This window comes from Caenorhabditis remanei, chromosome IV (genome assembly GCF_010183535.1).
Source record: "Caenorhabditis remanei strain PX506 chromosome IV, whole genome shotgun sequence".
NCBI classification, from domain to species: Eukaryota; Metazoa; Nematoda; class Chromadorea; order Rhabditida; family Rhabditidae; genus Caenorhabditis; species Caenorhabditis remanei.
The window spans coordinates 15,556,379-15,577,434 of record NC_071331.1 but is presented as its reverse complement, the minus strand read 5'-3'; the positions used below and the strand labels follow the sequence as shown (position 1 = coordinate 15,577,434).

At 34.2% G+C, this 21,056-nt stretch overlaps 6 protein-coding genes across 6 annotated transcripts; all 6 read left to right on the top strand.

The window, feature by feature from the left end:
- Window positions 1-1,019: 1,019 nt before the first annotated feature.
- Window positions 1,020-2,522, top strand: GCK72_014338 (uncharacterized protein; the record flags this gene model as incomplete). Its single annotated transcript, XM_053730246.1, has 7 exons — window positions 1,020-1,086; window positions 1,262-1,347; window positions 1,396-1,608; window positions 1,655-1,929; window positions 1,983-2,104; window positions 2,155-2,351; window positions 2,403-2,522. The coding sequence occupies 7 exons, from the start codon at window positions 1,020-1,022 to the stop codon at window positions 2,520-2,522; spliced, it is 1,080 nt and encodes a 359-aa protein (XP_053585018.1).
- Window positions 2,523-6,283: 3,761 nt separating this feature from the next.
- Window positions 6,284-6,897, top strand: GCK72_014337 (uncharacterized protein; the record flags this gene model as incomplete). The annotated part of the gene is made up of 3 exons (XM_053730245.1): window positions 6,284-6,359; window positions 6,648-6,787; window positions 6,877-6,897. The coding sequence occupies 3 exons, from the start codon at window positions 6,284-6,286 to the stop codon at window positions 6,895-6,897; spliced, it is 237 nt and encodes a 78-aa protein (XP_053585017.1).
- Window positions 6,898-8,329: 1,432 nt separating this feature from the next.
- Window positions 8,330-9,331, top strand: GCK72_014336 (uncharacterized protein; the record flags this gene model as incomplete). The annotated part of the gene is made up of 1 exon (XM_003102671.2): window positions 8,330-9,331. One exon carries the CDS (start codon window positions 8,330-8,332, stop codon window positions 9,329-9,331), a length of 1,002 nt encoding a protein of 333 aa, XP_003102719.2.
- Window positions 9,332-9,522: 191 nt separating this feature from the next.
- Window positions 9,523-13,287, top strand: GCK72_014335 (uncharacterized protein; the record flags this gene model as incomplete). The annotated part of the gene is made up of 4 exons (XM_003102816.2): window positions 9,523-9,565; window positions 9,808-10,043; window positions 10,087-11,016; window positions 12,142-13,287. The coding sequence occupies 4 exons, from the start codon at window positions 9,523-9,525 to the stop codon at window positions 13,285-13,287; spliced, it is 2,355 nt and encodes a 784-aa protein (XP_003102864.2).
- Window positions 13,288-13,600: 313 nt separating this feature from the next.
- Window positions 13,601-15,842, top strand: GCK72_014334 (uncharacterized protein; the record flags this gene model as incomplete). Its single annotated transcript, XM_053730244.1, has 9 exons — window positions 13,601-13,675; window positions 13,727-13,836; window positions 13,884-14,079; window positions 14,128-14,285; window positions 14,338-14,478; window positions 14,556-14,696; window positions 14,742-15,524; window positions 15,573-15,701; window positions 15,767-15,842. 9 exons carry the CDS (start codon window positions 13,601-13,603, stop codon window positions 15,840-15,842), a joined length of 1,809 nt encoding a protein of 602 aa, XP_053585016.1.
- A 365-nt stretch (window positions 15,843-16,207) lies between these two features.
- On the top strand, window positions 16,208-19,235 carry GCK72_014333 (uncharacterized protein; the record flags this gene model as incomplete). Its single annotated transcript, XM_053730243.1, has 10 exons — window positions 16,208-16,244; window positions 16,291-16,452; window positions 16,500-16,718; window positions 17,703-17,842; window positions 17,888-18,109; window positions 18,156-18,382; window positions 18,425-18,550; window positions 18,836-18,946; window positions 18,991-19,072; window positions 19,119-19,235. 10 exons carry the CDS (start codon window positions 16,208-16,210, stop codon window positions 19,233-19,235), a joined length of 1,443 nt encoding a protein of 480 aa, XP_053585015.1.
- Window positions 19,236-21,056: the final 1,821 nt, after the last annotated feature.

The following is a 21,056-nucleotide window of genomic DNA, read 5'->3' as shown; positions in this document are numbered from 1 at the left end:
GTCGTGGATTTTTATGCTTTTTGTTTGTCAATTGCTATCCAAACGATCAAAGTGGAATTCCAGAAATATGAGGTGAACAGATATGGTCTGATAACTCTAATTAACAGAATAATTTGTTCAAGAATTTCTCATTTCAGATTTTCAAAACTTAGAGAACCTTTTTCAGTACTCAAAATATTCTGGGGTGTAGAAATTTCCATTTAAGTTCACAATCCATTTCGTGTTTTGAACTTTGTAGATGTATACGCATGGGTAATATATGCTTTCTGAGTATGACACATACTCTTGTCTGATATAATCTCACATTTTGTCATAAAAAGGAAAACTGCACTTCAGGTTCACTTGTTTCGAATCCAAATATTTATTTGTTTTCAATGGATTACCTGAAATCTATTTACATCCAGTAGTTTTCCCTTTTTCCTCAAGACCTTTCGTTTTTATCCGTTGTTTTTTATTGTTGAAATTCTTCGAATATCTCCTATTTCCTTTTTCTTCTTCCTGTTAGCCAGTTATCCTCTAATCTTCTTCGTTTTTTCTCTGAATAATTGAGAGATTGGGTTGCATTGGAGACGCAGACAAGTACGAAACGCATTCTGTGCTCCTTGTTCTTCTACTCTTCTTCAACATTTCCTCTACCTGATCGTCATGATTTCTTCTATTTTTAAAACAATAATCTGAATTCATTCATTGCAAATCCAGACTTGAATTCTTGAATTCAAGAAATCAAAAAAATAAAACGAGAATAGATAGTTCTAGAACATTTATGTTCATTTTCTAAGATCTTTGTATTAAAAGAATTGAGTGTGATAACACACATTTTCTGTGTGGGAGGGAGAGTAATATGTCATCTCTAGTGTGCTCCATAATCTCTTATTTTCTCATTTCTTGCTCATCTTTCGTCTCAGAATTGAGAACGTTCCGTGTTCTTCTTCTCCCCCTAATTTATCTCTTTTTTCTCTTCGTTTCAGAGATTTTTGAGTTCTAACAGATCTCTTTTTCAGCTGCTTTCAGATTTTGGAATGCTCGAAGAGTTCATTTTTGGAATCAAAGAAGAACAAGATGTTGAGAAAAACACAGAGATTGAAAGTTTGTTTTCTTTTTCTTTTCAATTTTTCAGAGTGCTCAAAGCTATTTTCTGGTTCAATAAAAATAGAAATTCGTCGAAAAAAGGAAACTTGCTGCATATGTTTTCCATTTTAACAATAGATTGCTAAGATCAAGTTCACTACAATTTTAACCTGAAGAAAGTTCTTATTTTCAGCCAAACCAAAGGAGGTTATCGACCAGAGAATGACACTTTTTGCCAACCATTCATTCCAAGTTTCTCAAGGAAACTGCGTTCGTTTTGTAAGTTTTCTCCCCTTGTTTCAATACTAAAATTTCGAAATCTTTCAGCCATCGAATCAATTTGGATACGGTTTATCCAATTATTCTCCATATTTTCTACAAGATTTCACTCAAGTTCTTAATCGATATATGCAATTAGAAGCGTACTGTGATGCAGTTGATGACTTATCAGGTCCACTTCCAAAGTCGGGAAAAGCACCAAATGAACCAGATCTCTTTCAAGCTCTCTTCTTTCCAAAAAGTATTGCTCCGAGAACTCCAGTAATTTCAATAATTCGCCCAACAAACTCTCTAGTTTTAATTTCAGATGAAACCAGTTGCCTCAACTCAGATGACTGAACAAACCCTCTCTGCAATGTGGTTTCGTCTCGTAGCTCATTATTTCGAATGGCTCGCTGGAATCTCAGAATTACAGTATCTCAACGACCAAGACAAACTTCGTCTGGCAGTTTGTCAACTCTGTAAAGTCATTTGTTTCTCTGTCGTCTATGCAAATTATGGCTCGAAAAAAGACGGAAATCAAGATTTGTTATTCTTTGGATCAGGATTTTATTGGGATCCAGCAAGAGGAAATGACCAATTGTGAGTTTATCAAGAAAAGCATATTGCCTCTATCAATTGATATTTCTTTTCAGAATGAATGATTACTGTCAGGAGATGAAAAGAATCATCAATCAAGTGATTCGTCCAGTTGAAAAAGTTTCAATGACAAAAGAGGAATTTGTTCTGGTCAAATTGATTCTTCTCTTCGATTGCAGTATTTTTTCAGGTCCCCAACTCTAATATTTACACTTTTTTATTTTCTAGCCAATTTGATGGGAATGTCATACGAAGGTCTTGAATTCACGAGGTCAATGTGCAACAAATACAGAATGACACTGCTGAATTATGTCACTTACGGAATGGAAGAAATATCAGATTCTGAAGGATGGAGTGAAGATGAAATCAAGATTCAGACAATCGAAAGAATGAGGAATCTGTTGGATTTACCTATCGGAGTGGAGGTTGAAATTGAGATTTCTCGTTATCAGTTATTCATATGATATAACTTTCAGAAACTTGGAAAACTAGATGATGACAGTTTGGCTGAAATGGTTCAGAGCAACTACGGTGGAATGCGTGGAACTCTTCAACAACAGATTCACACTGAATCCAAGAAAATGCGAAATCATTGAAATGTTTTCTATATTTTCAACAGAAAAACTGTTTATTTGTAATGCAAATCATGCATACTTTTTGTTCATTTTTACTCCAAAATACACAAACCTTTTTTGTAAAATGAAAGTGTCTTCTTTTTCTTCTTTGTTCCCTTTTTTCTTCTTTTTACTTTCAGCCTTTCTCATATTTTCAGTCAGAAAATCACTGGTTTTTTGTTCTTCTTTTTTGCGTGTGAAGTGTGTGGGAAGTCCAAGTGTTTTAGTCCCTTTTCAATAGAAAAGTAACTAAACTCGCAACAATCCATGAGTAAGTTTTCCCCTTTTTTTACAACTTTGAGCCTCATGTGGATGCTCTTAATTGAAGGGAAAAAGAGGAAAACTTAGTAGAAAACGAAGAAGAATTTGAAGTGGAAGCCATGTGGTGCCACGTCATTTTCAAGTGTTTTATAATAAGATTTATCTCAAAAAAGTACGATTCGAAAAAGTTGAAAGTTGAAAATTCAATTACAGTACTCCAGAAAGTACTTCTCTGTCGGAAATGGAAGTATTTTTCTTGGTAAACTCAGAAAGATCTGGAATCTTTGCAAATAAAAGGATTGTTCATCATCTCTAATTCTTCCAGATGAATCAAATAACTGTGTTTTTGCATGTAATTTTTTCCAATTCTCTCTCTTTCATATTTTATTTTTTGGAAAACCTTAAAAAAAGGATACCGAAAAAAGAAAAAGGATAGTTGGTACCTTAAAACAAAACAAGTTTAACTTTGTTTTTGTTGCAAATTTGTGGGCGAAAAAAGATAGAAAAAGAGGAGAAAAGGAGTCTCATGATATCCGGTCTCATTCCAGAATATTTTGAAATGATGATGTTAACACGGTGACGTCATTCCAGAAGTTCTCTCACTTCCAGACATGACTTTACTTTTTCAGGAAACGAAATACAGAGAATAAATTAGGAAGGAATGGTACTTGGGAATTGGGGAAACATTATAAAAGTGCGGGATGAAACAAATCAGAATGTGACTGGAAATGTTTGTTTCTGCCTGATGTTTTTAATTTGAATGCCGATGAAAACAGGATTCCGTTTTTTTCTAGTTTTATCTGATAAATTCTAGATTATTCGTTCACTTTTTATCAAAATAAATACACGAATACAGTAGATTAGAATTTCTGCTCGAGATAATATCTGTAAATCTTAAATTAAGAGCGAATGAGATTGGTACTAGCTGCTGCGATTAGGGTCTGTCTGAAGACACTATTTGAGTTTTTGCACATCTTTGGAAGCTGTTCTTTACAATCGTTAAAAATCATAAACAGTTTGTTCTGCATCCAATTTAACGTGTTTCTAGAATAATGCCTATTTTGATATGATTATTCTATGTCTACCTAAACAACTGTTTGTATTTGAGATAACAGATTAGAGTAGCTCCAAACAGAAAAAACATATCGCCATTTCATCCCGGTTCAACCCTTAAATGGCTTGCCCTTTTTTGAATTTCCAGTATGAATTGCTTGAAATTGAATGTTTTTCAAGTTCAACCTTTCAGTCAACTATAAGTTTGCAGAAATCCCATTTTTCGATACAAGTTTCTGCTCTTTCGAGGATCCAATATATTCCTCTCTCAATCCCACTTCTACAATAAAACCCACGCCATTGAGCTTTAAAACTTCCAATCAGTATAGACATATACCCTTTGAACACTCCATTTCTTCATCTCTAGGTGAACATTAATTCCCTCAAAAACCTAATTTCCCTCCTCTCAAATCGACACCTTTCTGCAGCCAACGAATCGAATCAAAAACGTAATTTGTGTACATGTGTATAGAACAATCAACAGAAATGACTAAATTAGGCTGCTCGTGAAATATGATATTTCGTGGGTGGATTTCTCTGTTTATTTTGTACAATTTACTATGGATTAACACGTTTTCCTGAGGTTACAGATTCAAACATCTTCGTTTTTCTCTATTTATTACTCACTTTGGATACCGTTTTAATCATCTTAAAATCGTCATATTTTTCATTTATTTCTCAGAATTAAAACTGTTTTTCCATCAGATTTCATATTTCCTTTGCATAGTTTTAGTTATCAATGAGATGCCACGTCAAATCCTCTCTTCTCTCGCTAAACCATTTTGATCCATTGTAAGATCAGAATGTTGAATCACAAAATTGAACCAAAACCTAAATACCCTCAGACACATTTCTTTGAAAATATCAATTTTTATTAGCTTGTTATCTCGGTTCTTGAGTATCTAAACATGATTTTGAAAGTATTGAAATACGGGTCTAGACCCTCTATTTCTGGAACTTTCTCTCTATTCGTCATTCTATTAAACTTGGAAAGAAATAGAATTGAATTCCAAGGAAAAGAAGCGACGAATAGGTATAAAAGGTGTGTTTTCGGTGGAAAGTTCCAGATTCCATCCCGAAAGTTTTAATGTCTTACTGTTTCTTCTGAAGTGAAATTATAACATTATTTCAATTTAATTTTCCTCTGCTTTCAATCAATTCATCTTCTGAAATGTTTTCAACATTTTGAAACAAGGAACCAAACCCACCTCAGAAAGAAAGACACCTCAGAAAGTGTTCACATTCCCAACCCACCTAAAATTGACTTTTTTCCACAAAACGTGCTTTGAGTAGTAGCCTACGTATACCTATCATCATTATTCTCTATCGGCCAACATCAACAATCAAATCCTTATTTCCTTTCCCTTTTGTCTGCACACGATTCTCCAAACACCCACCGATTCATGACAATTAGTTTAGTTATTCATTTTGGAAACAAGTCGAGAGAGTACTTAAGTTTGAAATGATGATGACGTAGAATTGTTTAGATGACGTCGTCGTCTGTTCAGATGAGAAGATTCTCCTGAAACTTCTCCTTGTTTTTTTCTCTGTTTCTCTTCTCAATATTTACTCAATCATTAAACAAAGTTTGGATATATTCTAGCACCCCTTCGGGCTTCATTTCTTAAAACAATCTGTCTGGAATCCCTTCTTGTCTTCATTTTCTGAATCTCTTCTCCGGATTCTTGACCTACCAAAAAACGTGCGTCAATTCCATCTCCACCCCCACCCACCCCAGCACCTCATCTCTCTCCTTTTTTGAACCCCTCCTTATTTTCGTCACCCACTTCAAATTGGGTAAGACTCCGCCCACCTTTTCACGCCTTTTCCTGAATCTAAATGTACATAAAAACCATCCGAAAAAAGGGAATCTGGAGCCGATTCTCTCTGTTTTTGGATATAATTTCAGATGTTATTTCCCTGACTTTTGAAATTTAAGACTTTGATTTAGCTTTGTAATTCTAGAGGGTCTAACTGTAGTTTTAGAGATTTATTCTTCAAAAAATAACATTTTAAGAGGATTCTCAGTTCTATTACACTCCCATGATCTCATCCAAAAAGTTCATTGAACTTTTATTTTCCCAAAAAAAGGAAAAAAGTTTTCTTAAATCTGATTCAATTAGTCATTCACCTCCTTCTGGTGCCAATTCCATTTGTCATTTCTCTCCTCCCAAAATTTCGTTTTCTTCTGGTTTTGACAGGTCCTTTCTCTCTCATCTTCTTTATTTTCTTATAGCTGTGACCTACTAGTATTACGTCGTCTACGCGCATAATTTACGTATTCTGGATTTACATTTCACTGTTTTTCTATTTTTCTTTCGGTGACTTCATTTCTGATTTCTCTCTATTTACATCCACCCACCGTTCCCCATCTTCTTATTATTCTCATCTATTTTTTTCTATTTCAGGTAACCCAGTTTTAGCTGAAAATGCTGAAATCATCCTTGTTCTCACTGCTGATTTTGCTCATTCTGGCATGCTCCATCGGAAATGTCTCTTCGAATGGTAAGTTCACTTTCTAATTTTAAACTGCACATACACACAGTCCCTCGTCCCTCTGAAATGTCCCACGTCGTCTCTAACTAACTTGATTTTTTGTTGACATCTTCCGATTTCCAAAACGCACATTTATTTTTGCTTTTGGTTTTCCAGCTGTTCGACAGTATTTCCAAGTCCAACGACGTGGAGATCCTTCAGAATTTCAAACATCAGGGGATGATGATGAAGGTGCTTTTATAGAGATAGAGAGATATTAGATAATTGAAACCATTTACTGACTTCTCGACATTTCAGATTTCTTCTTGAGAAGTGCCAAATGGGTCAGCAAGATGAATCCATCTGGAGGTGCTCTCGTCAGTGGAAGAGGTGGATTTCGACCCGGTTTCGTGTCGAGAGACTGGCGGCATGCACTCGCTGAACCGAATTTCGTCAAGGTGAGAAAATTGATATTTTTGAATGAATTACAAAAAGAGTCTAGTGATTCTTAAATTCCAGAACTCAAAAGTCTATTTTCTATTTTCAGAGATCCTACAACGACTACTGACATCTTCAGCATCACGTCATCTGAAAACGGACTTCTCTTTCTCCAGATCTCTTACTTTCTCGTCTTTTTCTTATTTTTCTTCTTCTCATTTTCTGAAAATCTAACAACTCTGAATATGAAATGTTTCCGATTTCTCATTGTGTTTAATTCATCTGGCGTCCGTTTATCTCCACTCATTCTTCCAATTTTTTCACTTTTTTCTCACCAGATTTTTGGTTTTTGTGTGACAATAATATTGTCAAATCGTCAGGAAAAAATAAATTCCCATTCATGTTGCCAAATATTTTGTGTATTGTGTCTCGAATCTGTGGAGGAGGATTTTGAATTTTGCAGTACGAAAAGAGAAAATTATTGAGAAATTGATGGTTCAGATGACGTGGGAGGGGGAGGAAGTAGATCAAAAAGGAACTAGATTGAGGCACCCAATAATTTGAATCCTCATTCTGTCATGGAGAAAGAAGAAATTGATATTTTACGTCATATTTTATACATTTCGGGGAGAAACTATACAACGAAGGGGTGAGATGCTCTGTCAGGATTCAGAAGAGATCTCAACTTTTGGTTTTAGAACTGAATGTGAGTCCCTGAACGTTGAGGATAAATTACAGCATTCTTCATTACTTCTTTTCATTCCAGTAGATGGTTCAGATTTGTGAAAGTTCTGAAACAAGGCAACATCGTATAAATCAGAAAATGAAACAAGGAAGAAAGAATTGATACAGGATAGTTGAAAAAACGACGGAGACCGAGAGAAAAGAGAGAAACTTTCGTTTTCTTATCAATTTCTTCTCTCATTATTTTTCATTTTTACTCTTCTATTAAGAACAACTGAAATGTCAGTAATCCTTTCAATTTTTTGTCTCTCCTGTCGGAAACCATACGGTAATATCTTGATACTCATCGCCTGGATTCACCTAAATATTACAGATGAAGTTTCGAGAAGACCACGATTGGGTACCTGCTTTCATATTATCTGTGAGGAATGCCAAAACAAACGAAACGATGACACGTGTCAAGTTTGTGGAAAAGAAAATGCATTTGTAGGAAACATACAAAATTATGGTTTGGTAGGAATGTGGGAAGACATTGTCAAATCCATGTCAGCTGAACAATATTTTGAAAATCACGTTACGAAACCAAAGGTTAGTTACACTAAAAGTTGTTATAGTTATTTATTCGGATCTTTCAGAAAGTCACTTATGACAGATGTTCAACACAGAACTGTACAGGGGAAGTTATGCGATTCTGTGCAACATGTGCAGTGACATGCCGATTGGGGAAGAAGAATTCGAATGGATCATTTGGTTTTTTTGAAGTGACAAGAGCAATTCAAGTAATAGATAAATGTCTAACTTGTATCGATTGCATGGAACGAATACATCAAGGTCACGAATTCAAAAAACTTTCGGAAATCGGGATGATAACTGAGAAAATGGAAAAAACGAATTCCTTGATTCACGGTGTTCTTTTGGAGACTAAGCTGAACGATGAAGAAGAAAAGAAGGGAAGACGATTCGGATTGTTGACTGACCACTTGTATGTATACAAACGAAGTGCATTGAGTCATGCCTTAATTCAGCAATATGACAATATGAGAAACATTGAAAAGCAGATCATGTTGGCAAATTGTGTTGTGAATATTCATAATCCAAATCTTCCCGAAATTTCGGAAGCGAAACAGAAGGCGTTTCAATTAGCAAAAACAGTTTATGAGAAAACTCTGAAATTAAAGGAACGACGGTTGATTTTTGAAAAAGAAGAGATTGATTTATATCGGAAATTTGTTCACAATCTGTATGAAAAGTCAAATGATGACAAAGAATTGAAAGATCTCAGTGATGGATATACTTGGATAGCAAAGAAGTTTGAAGAGATCTCGATAACTCATTTGGAAGAAGAAGAAATCGAAAGAATTGATGAAGAAACTGATGAAAAAATGGCAAGGCTTGTGGCAATTTGTAGAGAAAATGAGCCAATGGATGAGGAGAATCTCGAAAAGTTTTATAAATGGAGAGCGCTCAAAAAAGAAAAGAAAGAATCGGAACAAGAGTTGGAGCTATCTCATAGAAAGCTATCAGACGAAACTCGAAAATTCCGGAATATATTTTTGGATCGATACGAAACACTTAATGAAATCGAAAAAGAATTTATATCGATTGGTTGTTCAGGAGAACTATTACCAATTGCTATGACCGAAGCTTCAAAATTATTTCTTCTCGAGATTACAGATCGAAGTTTTGTTGTTGATAAGGCTTTGATTGCATACATAGAAGGGCTGAATCGTGGTTTTCAATCAATTTTGATGTTTCGAAAACACTTTCCCCCGAGTATTCCAAGAAGTTATGAAGATGATATTTATATTCAATTGTTCGAGGTCAATGACGACACAGATTTTGTTCAAAACGTTTTTTCTCAATACGCATTCAATTGGTAATTCATATTTTGCTTATTCATTGTATTTCATTTCTATTTCTTTTCTTAAACTTTTTTTTTCTTAAACTTTTCTTTTCAATTGTTTTATCTGTCTTGTCGAAAGTTGTTTACTTCCTTTTTCTTCTCTTTTTCACACTGATAAATGAATTGATATCAATGTCTTTGTTTGTCTAAACGTTGCATTTTCATCAAATGGAACAATTTCTATTATGTTTTCAATGTGGAAAACTTTATGGTAAGTACCATTCGGACGTGTCAAATTAGAATTTTCCGAGTTGCATATTCTTCAAAATATGTATGAACTTCTCACGCATTTTTGTAAAAACCATGTTAAGATTGCATGACGAATCCAAACAATAACTTGTAAATGTTTGAAAAAATGAGGAAATGTATCGAGGTGTCATTATATTACACAGTTTTACGGTAGTTGTTGTGTTTTCACGTTTTTTCTTAAATTTATAAACCTTCAAATTTCAGACGAAGATGAAGGAAGATCTCCTGTGAAGGGAGAATGTTCTCATTCAATTTGTTTATTGTGTTATTCTATGCTGACGAGTAGTTCCGATTGTCCAGTTTGTGATGAAGAACTAACTCTAAAAGAACCAACTCTCTATGAACCAACTCTCAACAAATCGATTCTGAAAGATGCGAACTGTTTGAAACTGAAAATGGGAGAAGACAATTTCAGCAGCATTGTCGAGAACAAGCGAGAGGTAAACTAGTAATTTCACAGTTGAAATTATATTTTGATTTCAGAATCTACTGAGAAATACTTGTTCGGAATGTTCCAAAGAAAATGTAAAACTGAGAATATGTGTTGATTGCAACAAAGAATCAGGAATATTGATGAAGAAACTAGAAGATAGGGATTGGATTGTTCAGTACTTTCCTGAACACTTCACGAATATTCCATCTATTTGTTCCAATTGTGTTTTCTCAAAACACGAAGAACATAAAACTGTGAATCTCCAACAAATAGTCAATTTAAAAGAAGTTATCGCTTGTGAATGTTATCTGAAATTTTCGAGAAGAGATCATACGAGAGCTGGTTTATACGAGAGGAGACTCAGGACATATGAAACTTGGATGACTTTTTACAAGCTATTCACGACGGATGAAATTAATATATTTAAAGAATTGGAAGATATTCCAGAGGAAATGAAAGATCTTTCAAGGAAATTCAGATTGGAAATTCAGAAATTGGTAGAGGAAGTTGTAAAACAAAGAAATCGAGAACTGAAATTTTACCAAGAATCCGTAGTATCGGATATCCCAAAGTACGAAGAAATGATTGAAGAAGCAGAAAATGAGACGAGTAGAGAAGATATGAAGAATGAACTAAGTCAATTGGTGGAGATAAGGGAGAAAATTGGAATGAAGATGAATGAAATTCAGTTAGGGGAAATTGAGATCGAAGAAATGGACAAAGAAATTGTGTCGAGAATGGAACAGTTGGAAGAATCGTATAAGAAAGGAGTACTAGTATTGATAGAACAGTCAGAGGAATCCACTTTTTACAGATATCAAGCTCTTCTCGAAGAATTTCAAAAGACTGAAGAATGCATAAAATGCGAATTCGAACTAGAAGAATACAACGAAAAAAGGAAAATTATTTCGATGAAACAAGAAAAATTCAAAGAGATTCAGATGAGAATTGAAGATCTGAGAAAGCAAAAAGAACAAGTTGTAAGAGAGAACGAGGCGGAAAATCAAATATTTCAATGGAAAAAGTGTCAAGCATTTCTTCAAATGGAGTTACTTGAAGATGAATTTAAATTGAATCAATCGGAAATTAATCTACTCAAACAATATGAACGAGCGAATTATTTTGAACTTATGCGGCTGAAATTTTTTCCGTTACTACCGTTGGATGATTTGGAAAAAGCAGCTTACGATAGGTTCTTTTCCGATTTCATTTATACATTTCACTCTAAATAAATTTTGATTCTAGTTGTATTCAATAAAATGATTGTTTTGATCCATCGTTTATTTTCTGTTGATTGAATTCGTCTCGTCCACGATACTCATGATGTCTTCACCTTTAAAAAACAGTTTTCAAGTGATTTTGAAGAAGAGTTCAGGTATAAAATGAGCATGGATCGAATGCCGGCTATCATGTGTTTTCAGTGTGGAAAATTATTCGGTTCGTTAGATTCAAAGGGATTAAAGCCCTTCGGTATTGTCGCAACAAAAAATGTCGGAACTTTTTTATTTCGATAATAGAATACCGTAAAACCTGTAATAAAGGCGCACCCGCTAGCAAGAGTTTGGAGGATCCTATCTCAGATTTCTTTAAAGATTTAAAACAATTTTAACTGAAGAAATATTCTATGATTATTAAGCTGCATTTTGTCAGTTAAAAGCTTTTTGATATTTCCATTGGGAACCGAGATAAACTGCGGGGAACAGATACCGCTAGGTGCGCCTCTATTACAAGTTTAACCGTATTTTGAAAATTATCAAATTGAAATATTTCATTTTAACAATTAGGTTTTGTCATCTTTTTAATGAAATTCACTAATTTCAGAATCAATTCTCGAGTCAAAACAAGATGAATGTCGTCAGCCTTGTTTGGGATCATGCCTTCATTCAATATGTATTTTCTGTTTTACTCTTTTGGATTCTCCTGATTGTCCGATATGCGAAAAAGAAGAATCTTTTAAAGAACTGATCATTAATAACACTGCACTCGGCATTATCCAAAGTGTCAAAACAAACATTAGTATGGAAACACAAGAGAGATTCTTGAAAGAAATAATAGTTAGTGAACGCGAATATTTTATAACTTCAATCTGGAAATATATTATTCAGATGTTTGAGAAAGGATCATGCAGTAAGTGCGAGAGAGAGAATCAGAATCTTCGATTCTGTAAAGATTGTGCCAAGTCTGGATATTCAAATACATTGAAAATGGGTCCGAATGGAAAATGGATAGTTTTGCGATCGACTACTGGTATTCTCATTTCCTGTGAAGATTGCTCAGTTGCCGAATGTCAAAACCATGAATTCATTTCAATTAGAGACGTTGACAACTTGAAAGATGTCACTGAATGGACTAAAATATCAGGATACTTTCCTTCATTTAAAGATGAGTATATTATTGATTATTTCGGGAAGTCAGTCAAAGAAATGGTATCAATCGAGAATAAATGGAAAGAGTTGAAGGAGTCGAAAGGATGTGAATGTTTCAGACGTGTAATACGTCTGGAGTTGAAAGAATCTATCCTCAAATGCTTGAATCTCAAAAAGAGAGAAATGTTATTCTACAAAGATCGCCTGAATACTTTTCTGAATTTATATGAAACAAAACTAGCAGGAATCGAGGAATCAGAAGCAAAGTGTCGACTTCAGAATACCATCTACAAATTGAAAGAAATTCAGGATAAGTTGTCGGATGGAACCAAGAATTGGTTGAGTTCGGAAGAAGTCGATTTGATCGATTTGGAGATAGAAGGAAAAATGTTGAAATTGGAGAATGAGTATAGACTGAAATCGTTTATTCAAGTAGAGCAAGTGGATGGATATTTCAAATATCGTTCGTTAATTGAAGAATTGAAAGCTGCCGATGATGAACAGAAAGAGGCGAAAAAGAAATGGGAAGAGACGAGAAAAGAAGTGGAGGACTATAAAAAGGAACATCAACACAATTTTGAAGACTTGAAGAACGCAATGACCAGTTTAGAAAAACACAAATCATCGATACCAGAGAAAGAATTCGAGAATCGAATCGAGTATGTAGAACAATACCATGAAATACTTCGACAGGATCAATGGGCAGAACAGATGAAAGTTGACAAACGAGTCATTGAATGTAACAGAGCTTTTTCTCGTAAATGTTTTGCAGAATTGATGATTTTGAATTACTTTCCGATTCCTGTCGATTCTGAAATTCTGAATTACTTTGAACTCATTCGTGAATTCAAAAATGATAATAATTTGGCGCCAAATTTGGTTTGATAGTGTTTTCTCAGTTTATTTATGTTTAGTTATTAAGTATTTTCAATGATTCCAGACTTTGTACGAAGCTTTGTTGAATAAACATGTATCTAATCTTCAGAATTCGACAGGAATTCTTCAAAATTTTGATCAAAAACACTGTAGTTAGCAGTAGAGCGCACTTGCATTCCCATGCATGTCTGCACTCTCTCACACTCTCTCTCTCTCTTTCAATATTTTTTGCATTGTGTTTTATTGGATTTTCTAACCTTTCCCGTATACTGACAAGCATTTATTCATAAAAATTTCAGAATTATCCTACTTTTCATTTAACATGTATCAACAGAACGGAACAGGATTCTATGAAGATGTGAAATATGACAACGAGTATTCTTTAACTAGTGAAGAGGTAATTTTGAACTTTCGTCGTGTTCGAATATTGATTGTTTTCAATTTGAAGGATAAACCACCAAGTTTGGTGCCTCCGGAACCGATAAACCAATTTCGAAACCAATATCCTACTCTTGGAACACGATATTCGAGACCGGTTAATGGAAGAAGATTTGATCCGTATGTTAACTGAAAAGGTTATATCAATTAGTAGTAAAATTTTGAAGATATGATCGAGATATGAACTATTCGTCTGTTGAACGATATAATGAAGAAGTTTCAATACGATTTTTGTTCGGAAACGGAAGACCTCTCAGTACAATAGATGATCCACACTTCAAAAAATTCCTTCACTATCTGAATCCTACGAGAGCTGCACCAGAAGCAGGAAATATGACTACAAAGGCCATGTCACAAATTAGAGTGAGTAAATCAACGTTTTCTTGAAGATTTCTCATAAACACATTTCAGCCGGATATCAATTACCACAGACTTTGTGGACCATTGGCCGTAACAATAGAAGCAATCCGTAAAAGTGATGAGATCTATCTGACGATTTCCGCACATTGCTATACGGAATATGGTGAACGTCAAAACACAATTCACTTTGAGAAAATAATAATTGCTGAGTAAGTTACAACACTTAAACAAGTTTTGTCAATACGCTCTCAAATTTTTCAGTTACGAAGGAAAAGTGGTGGCAGATCGAATTCGTAAAGTAGTAGATGCAAGAAAGTCGATGAATTTCGGAGTTTCTTATATATTATCCCCAAATGTTCGAATGTTGGCAATGGTTGCTGCCAATATGCCTTTTAAAAATAAGTAAGTTTTTAGCATTCATTTGTTTTTTAAAATAAGAAATCCTCGCAATTCGTTCTCGAAAACTACGTATTTTCCAGATTCGTATGTTTCTTCTCCTACATAACAAATATTGCACGAGAAGTTATTGCCTTCCCTGAATTCGAGAATGGTCTGAAGCTACTACGAGAATACGTGGAAGCTCTCAACAAGCATCGTGAAGTTTTCACAAAATACAAAAAGTATGTCTTATTATATTTATTTAATTGTTTAACCGATTATTTCAGAATGCAGTTAGATTCGAATAACACAATCGATATTCCCGTAATGGATTCAGAGTCTGATTGGTTATCAACTCTTCATTTCCTTTCCATATGCAGTCAAAACCACGAATCATTCTCAAATCTTCACGAGAATTGGTGTATGCCGAAGTATTTAGACGAGAAGGAAGAAAACGCAATGTCAAATCTCTACGATTTTTTGGTAGTTCTCTGCCACATTACAACACAAATCTGCTCTGAAGACAGCTGTATTTCTCAAGTACTCTATTCGATGTCAATTATTAATAATGCAATCAAGAACTGCGGAATTCAATCAGCTCGCGTTAGAATGAGAAAAACATTTGTTAAATTTTACAACCAAATTTCGAAAGGAAAAATTGGTGATTTTTATACGATATCAACACTGTTGGATCCCCGATATGGATATTCGAGTATGATCTTCAGCGATGAGAATTGGACTGTCATTGAACAAAAATTAGTTACAACCGTCGGAGTAACACCATCCACACGTTTCGAAATTAATAAGGAACTCAAGAAATACAAAAAACTACACGAAAATCTACCCAATTTTGATGAAGTGACGACGCAGATAACGTGGTGGAATGAGAATCAAGAACAGCTTCCATTAATGTATCGACAATGGGTTGAACATTCAGCATTACCTGCTGTATCTATCGATGCAAAACAATACTTTGCAAAAGGAGGAAAACTTGCTCATTTATTTGCAGCACTCGATGAGGAAATGCATTTTAAAGCACTGCTTTTAGCACAAAGCTCACAAGACTTCATGTAATCTATATTCTATATACATCCTGTAGTAATAATATAAATTTTCAGAGGTCGAGGAAATGCTAGTCATGCGGTGTATAATAATCTCAAAGATGGAAACAAATTCAAACGTTTTGAAGACAAGAATGAGGATAATATGGAAGAATCGACAGTAGCAGAAACGGAAGTCAAGCAAGAGTAAGTCAAATAGTTTCGAAAAGCTTTATATACTCTGTGTTCCATCTAAATTATATTTATTTCAGAATCACAAATGAGTCATTCGGAATGGTAGAAACACAGAATGTAAAAGTAGAAGAACTCGAGGATACAAATCCGTGAAGTCAAATTGATTTGTTATAATTGTTGAATTTTTGTTGTCAATAAATTTGTAAATAATGTAACGTGAAGACCGTGAAAATGTCAATTAAAAAAAAATGAAAAGGAAAATGATTAGTGGAAAGTATTATTTGATTTGATTGTGCTGAAACAATACGACATCAATGTGTTCATCCGAAGAAATTTCAAAATATGCGAACAATTTGGAGAACGGAATGAATATTTATCGATCACTGAAACGACTTTTTTGTATAGAAATTCCATTCGAGCTATACAAAAATCATGGTGTGAAACACTTGGCTTTAAAATATTCAAAAGATTCTGAATATTCGGAAATTGCAATAAATCTAATAAACAAGATTCAAAAAATGGAAAACGATTCGGTAGTTTTCAGAAAACCCTACGGTAAGAGTCATATTTGGAATCTGATTTAATTTCTGAGTTTTTTCAGTAATTCCACATGCTGGATATTTGACACGAAGACGGCCAGCAGCACTGCCAAACCCGAATTCCAAACCAAAAATTCCGAAAGTTTCGTCTCTGAAGCCAGTAGAATTACCAATTGAAACTGTTATTCCTGTTAAGAAGACATCAGATTTAGTCGAAGTTTTAAGTGAGTCTTGATTCGATTCTCAAAAATATAAAAAAGTTGAATTTCAGAACTGAAAAATCTGGAGGAAAGTGATTATGATCGTGTTCGTCCAACTCTTGTAACACTTTCAGCCAAACAACTCAAATCATTTATGGATCGAAATCCTGGAATTGAAAAGATTGGCGATGGATTATTCAGAAGACATTGTCAAATCGATTGTCCCGAGAATATTCCAAAAAAGTTGTTGACAGAGACTTGGAGAACACTTCATGATGTACACATCAATTGTAATTTATATATTGAAGCGAAGAAATTAGAAGACAAATTAAGAGATGAAGACGAAAAATTCGAGAAATTCAAGAAATCTTTTTCTTGATATCCAATAAAATTTGTTTTTTTTTAATCAACACTCAACAATTGGTTTGGTTTTCTTCGCATCATTGAAATTGTCCATTCATGCAAATTTCGTCCTACAAAGTTAGTGGAACATCAGTTTGATTTAGAAGGAGTTTTGTCACGATTCAATGTTTCAAATGTGGAGATTCCTTGTTATTTTCTCAGTGTTATTAATTCTTGTCATTCTGAGTTTATGGATTGAAATCAAATCTTCTGAACTGAGAGCTCGCATCTTGGAGTTTATAAATGAAGAACCTTTTGAAAATTTGAAGTTTTTCAATGGTAATTTAATAATTTCTGATCAATTCAATTCACTCGGTTTCAGATTTGAATGAAATTGAATCTTCTTCGTGTTATCCTTTCATAATTGGTCCCAAACAATCTGATTTGTTGCATCTCATTTCCCCAATCATGTAATTTTTCTTTCTTTCCAGAATCTCCAGAATTCTTTTATTCTACAGATTTTCCTGCAACTCACCAATGAAAAACTGGGCGAACTTTACGAATGGAATATTAACAATTCATGAAAATTTGATAGAAAAACGAAGGAAAGAAAACAATCAAAACATCACGTTCGTTTATTTCAATTGAATTAATTTCCATTTTTCCGTATTTCTAGATGTGTCTATACAGAAATAATTTCTGGCGAAGAACTTTCCAACGGAACCTTTTTAGTTCAGTCATCAAAAAAAGAGGTTACTGTAGGTTCTTCCAATTATTAAACAGAGAAATTAGATGAAATATTCAGATTGAACCAGCAATTCCGACTAGAATAAATCTGGAACAGTTTGTGGTTTTCTGTCGAGATCCATCTGGATATCACTTCTATAACAAGACGTTTTTCAACTTTTTACCAAAATTAGAAAAGTTTTCAGTTAGGGAATCTGAAAGTTCGAATGGTTTAATAATTCTATCTGTATCTGGAATGTCTCATAATCAAGCCATGCGTCATTTGAAACAATCTCTGAAATTCGCCGCTGAAAATGATTTTATTTCATTTTCAATGTTCAATCAGGTAGGACCACTTCCAATCTTATAATCTAGTTTAACTTGTTTGCAGGAAACAAATAATAACTGGGGAAACTTGATGAAATCATTTGGAAATCAAGAGAAAATATGGGAATCTGTGAGGAAAATCAACGGAAGCCCAACTTTCTTGCACACAGATTCCCCGAAATTCTCAAAAATGTTTGGGAATCAGTTTGATTTTCATTCGAATCTTTATCATAATTTCAATCGACAACATTTCGGACACGTGAACAACTGTATCACTGATGGAAGTGTATGTCATTCTCTGAAATCTCATCGAAACTCTCATTCGTTTTCAGGTGACTGTTGAGGATGCTATAGATTTATGGATCAATTCCACTAGAGTTTTCAAACATTATTCTTCGTATTTCTCACTATTACATCTCACAGAAATTGCTGTTCCGGAAGATGGAAAAGTAGTGAATTTGGATGAAAAATTAAGAATTTCTCTGGAACAACTCCTGAAAGAGGGGATTCTGGACAACACAACAGTTGTGGTAATCAGTGATGGTGGATCCGGAAACAGGTGAAAATTAGTTCGTAGCATTCAATTCTATCATTTTTACAGTAGTGTTTTCGAAGCAGAAAGTGGAAAAATTGAAGAGAAATATGGATTTTTCATGATTCGATTGGCTGATAGTTTTAGAAAAAAGTTTCCACAGAATTTGGAGGTTTTGAAGAATAACGTTGACAGGTTTTTCTAAAAAATGTCTTGTTTCGTTGTCGTCATCTTAACTTTTTCAGATTGATCACAAATGCAGATGTTTATGAAACTTTTCTTGATTTGATATCAAAATGGAACGATTCAATTCCATCTTCATTTGGAAATTCTCTACTAGAGACTCAAATTTCAAGAAATAAAATTTGTACAGACTCTGAAATTTCAGATGAAAACTGTATCTGTTCTAAAGTTGTAAAACATGAAACTGTAAAACGGTTCGGGCCAAATGATTAGATTTTTAAATTCTGATATTTCCAGAGAAGAAATTCTAAAAGAGCTCCTGAATGTGGTGAAAAAAGAAGTCTCAATGCACAAATGCCTATCAAAAGTAAAAATTAATGATTACGGTTTGGATTTTAGAACATTTGGGTAATCACTTAAAAATGTCACACAGTGATTATTTCTCTTTTCAGATCTATCAATTTCTTTAAATTTGATGGTTTTTTGGTATTGGAGCAAGTGAAAATTTCTGAAGAATATGGATTTTCTGATCCCGTGAGTCTTCAATCTCTTCCTCTGACCAGATCTCTGAACGTTTCAGATTCAATTGAATTTTCATGGAAAAGCAAGATTTTCTATATCAGATGAAGTTCATTTGGAATTGAGATCACCACTTGAACTCGAAGAAATCAATCAAACTATAATTCAAAACAAGTAAATTTAATTTGTATCCACACAATTAAAGAAATATATTTTCAGAGTAACAGAAAACTGCTATCAGAATATAATCAAGGGATTCCAAAACCATTGATATCTTCTCTATTTTTTCCCTTTTTGGTACATAAATTCCCCATTCTCTTCTTCCTTTTTCTGCAAAATGTTCCAAGTATGTGTATTGTTGAGTCGAAAAGAAAACAAAGTCTTAAGTCTCTAGTGAATACAAACACTCTTTTCCCATTTTTTTTCTTTTGGGAGGTGGCGGTTTTTGAAGAACTGAAATGATGGATATGACAAACAAAACTGCATTATCGATGGTCCTATGGGACGTTTCGAGTGAGTAGAATGTGTTCGGAAGGACCAAAAAGATAAAAGGTTTTTTCATAAGTAGTTGGAGACTGTAAACATTCATATCAAATTACTTCCAACTCCGAACATCATACTGATCCCTGTCATGTAGTCGTCCAGAATCCGTCCACTCGATTTCAAAAAGAAAAACCGGATGCGGAAGACGTTTTGTTCAATCTAATTCTAGGTTATACACTTTGGTTTCCGAGAGAAATTGTGGGAAATTTGATGAATTACTAGTTTGACAGGCACCGTCGTGTTAGGTACGTTACGAAGAGAAATGAAATTGGCAGGTCTGAATTGAAATCTTGTTTATTTTCTTTCTCGCGAGATGATGAAATTCGACGTTTTTCTTTTCAAAATTGAGAAAAAGAAAAATATCCGGAATCCGGGAAGAAGTTGAGGAGAGTTCCAAGAGATTTCGGGGGAAACGATCAGGTATTTTTTAGAAAAGGAAGTTAATCATAACTCAGTTGAAGATATTAAATTGATGGAATTTTTGGAGGTGTGCAACTATGAAACTTCAAAGATCAAAATGTCTTTGGAGGCTCAGAAATTTCTGACAAAATTTGAATTTTCTCAGAATTAGGCGTTGAAATTAATCTGGAAGGAATTCTCTAAAACCTCAAGAGACTCACTTCTTGGATTATTCTCACGCATTCATAAAATCTTAATTTCAACTTTCCCCATGCGAAAACAATACGGTGAAACTGGAAATCTTTTGAAATTTCGAGAGCTCACAGTTCGATACAAACTACTTTTGTGAGCTGCATCAACCGGTATACATTTGTGACTAATTTGTGCATTATGTCTAGCTTCTGACCTATCTTTTTTCAGTCACCAAGATCGTTCGACTTCTGTAAGATTCGTTATAGTACTGTTGTTTGAATTTTCAAGTTATCTCTCTTGCAGAGAGTGTCTCTTCTTAAGTATACTATAGTACATATTGATCTCTTCTTTTCCAAATTCTTAAAGAATCACCTTAAAAACCTTAAACTCTTTGAAAATATGTACACAATATGCACCAATGACGCAGTAGAACGATACAATTTACGCAAATGATAATAAGTAATCAGATGATAACGAAGAAATGTTGCATTGTTTCGTCGAAAGGCTAGAAAGACCTACGCAAACGAGAGTTATCATCGAACTGAACACGTTGATAACGAAATTTCTATTTTTGATGAGGAGAGAAGACGAATTACTTTTCGTTTTCTTCTCACGTAAGTTGGCGGTTTCCTTCTCTCTCTCCTATCCATTTCATAGTTAGTTTTCAAGAAGTCTCCAAGCAACTAGATGTATTCTGTCCAGTCGTTGTTAGTCACTTTTTTGTTTTGTTTCATAATTATAGAGTAGGAAGCGAGGAGAAAAAAGTGTCATCGAGATTTATGTGTTTCCGGTGTCTCTGGGGTACGGTAGCTAGGGGTGACGTGGAACGAGTAGGTGGAGTTTTCAATTCGTCACGATTCACTAT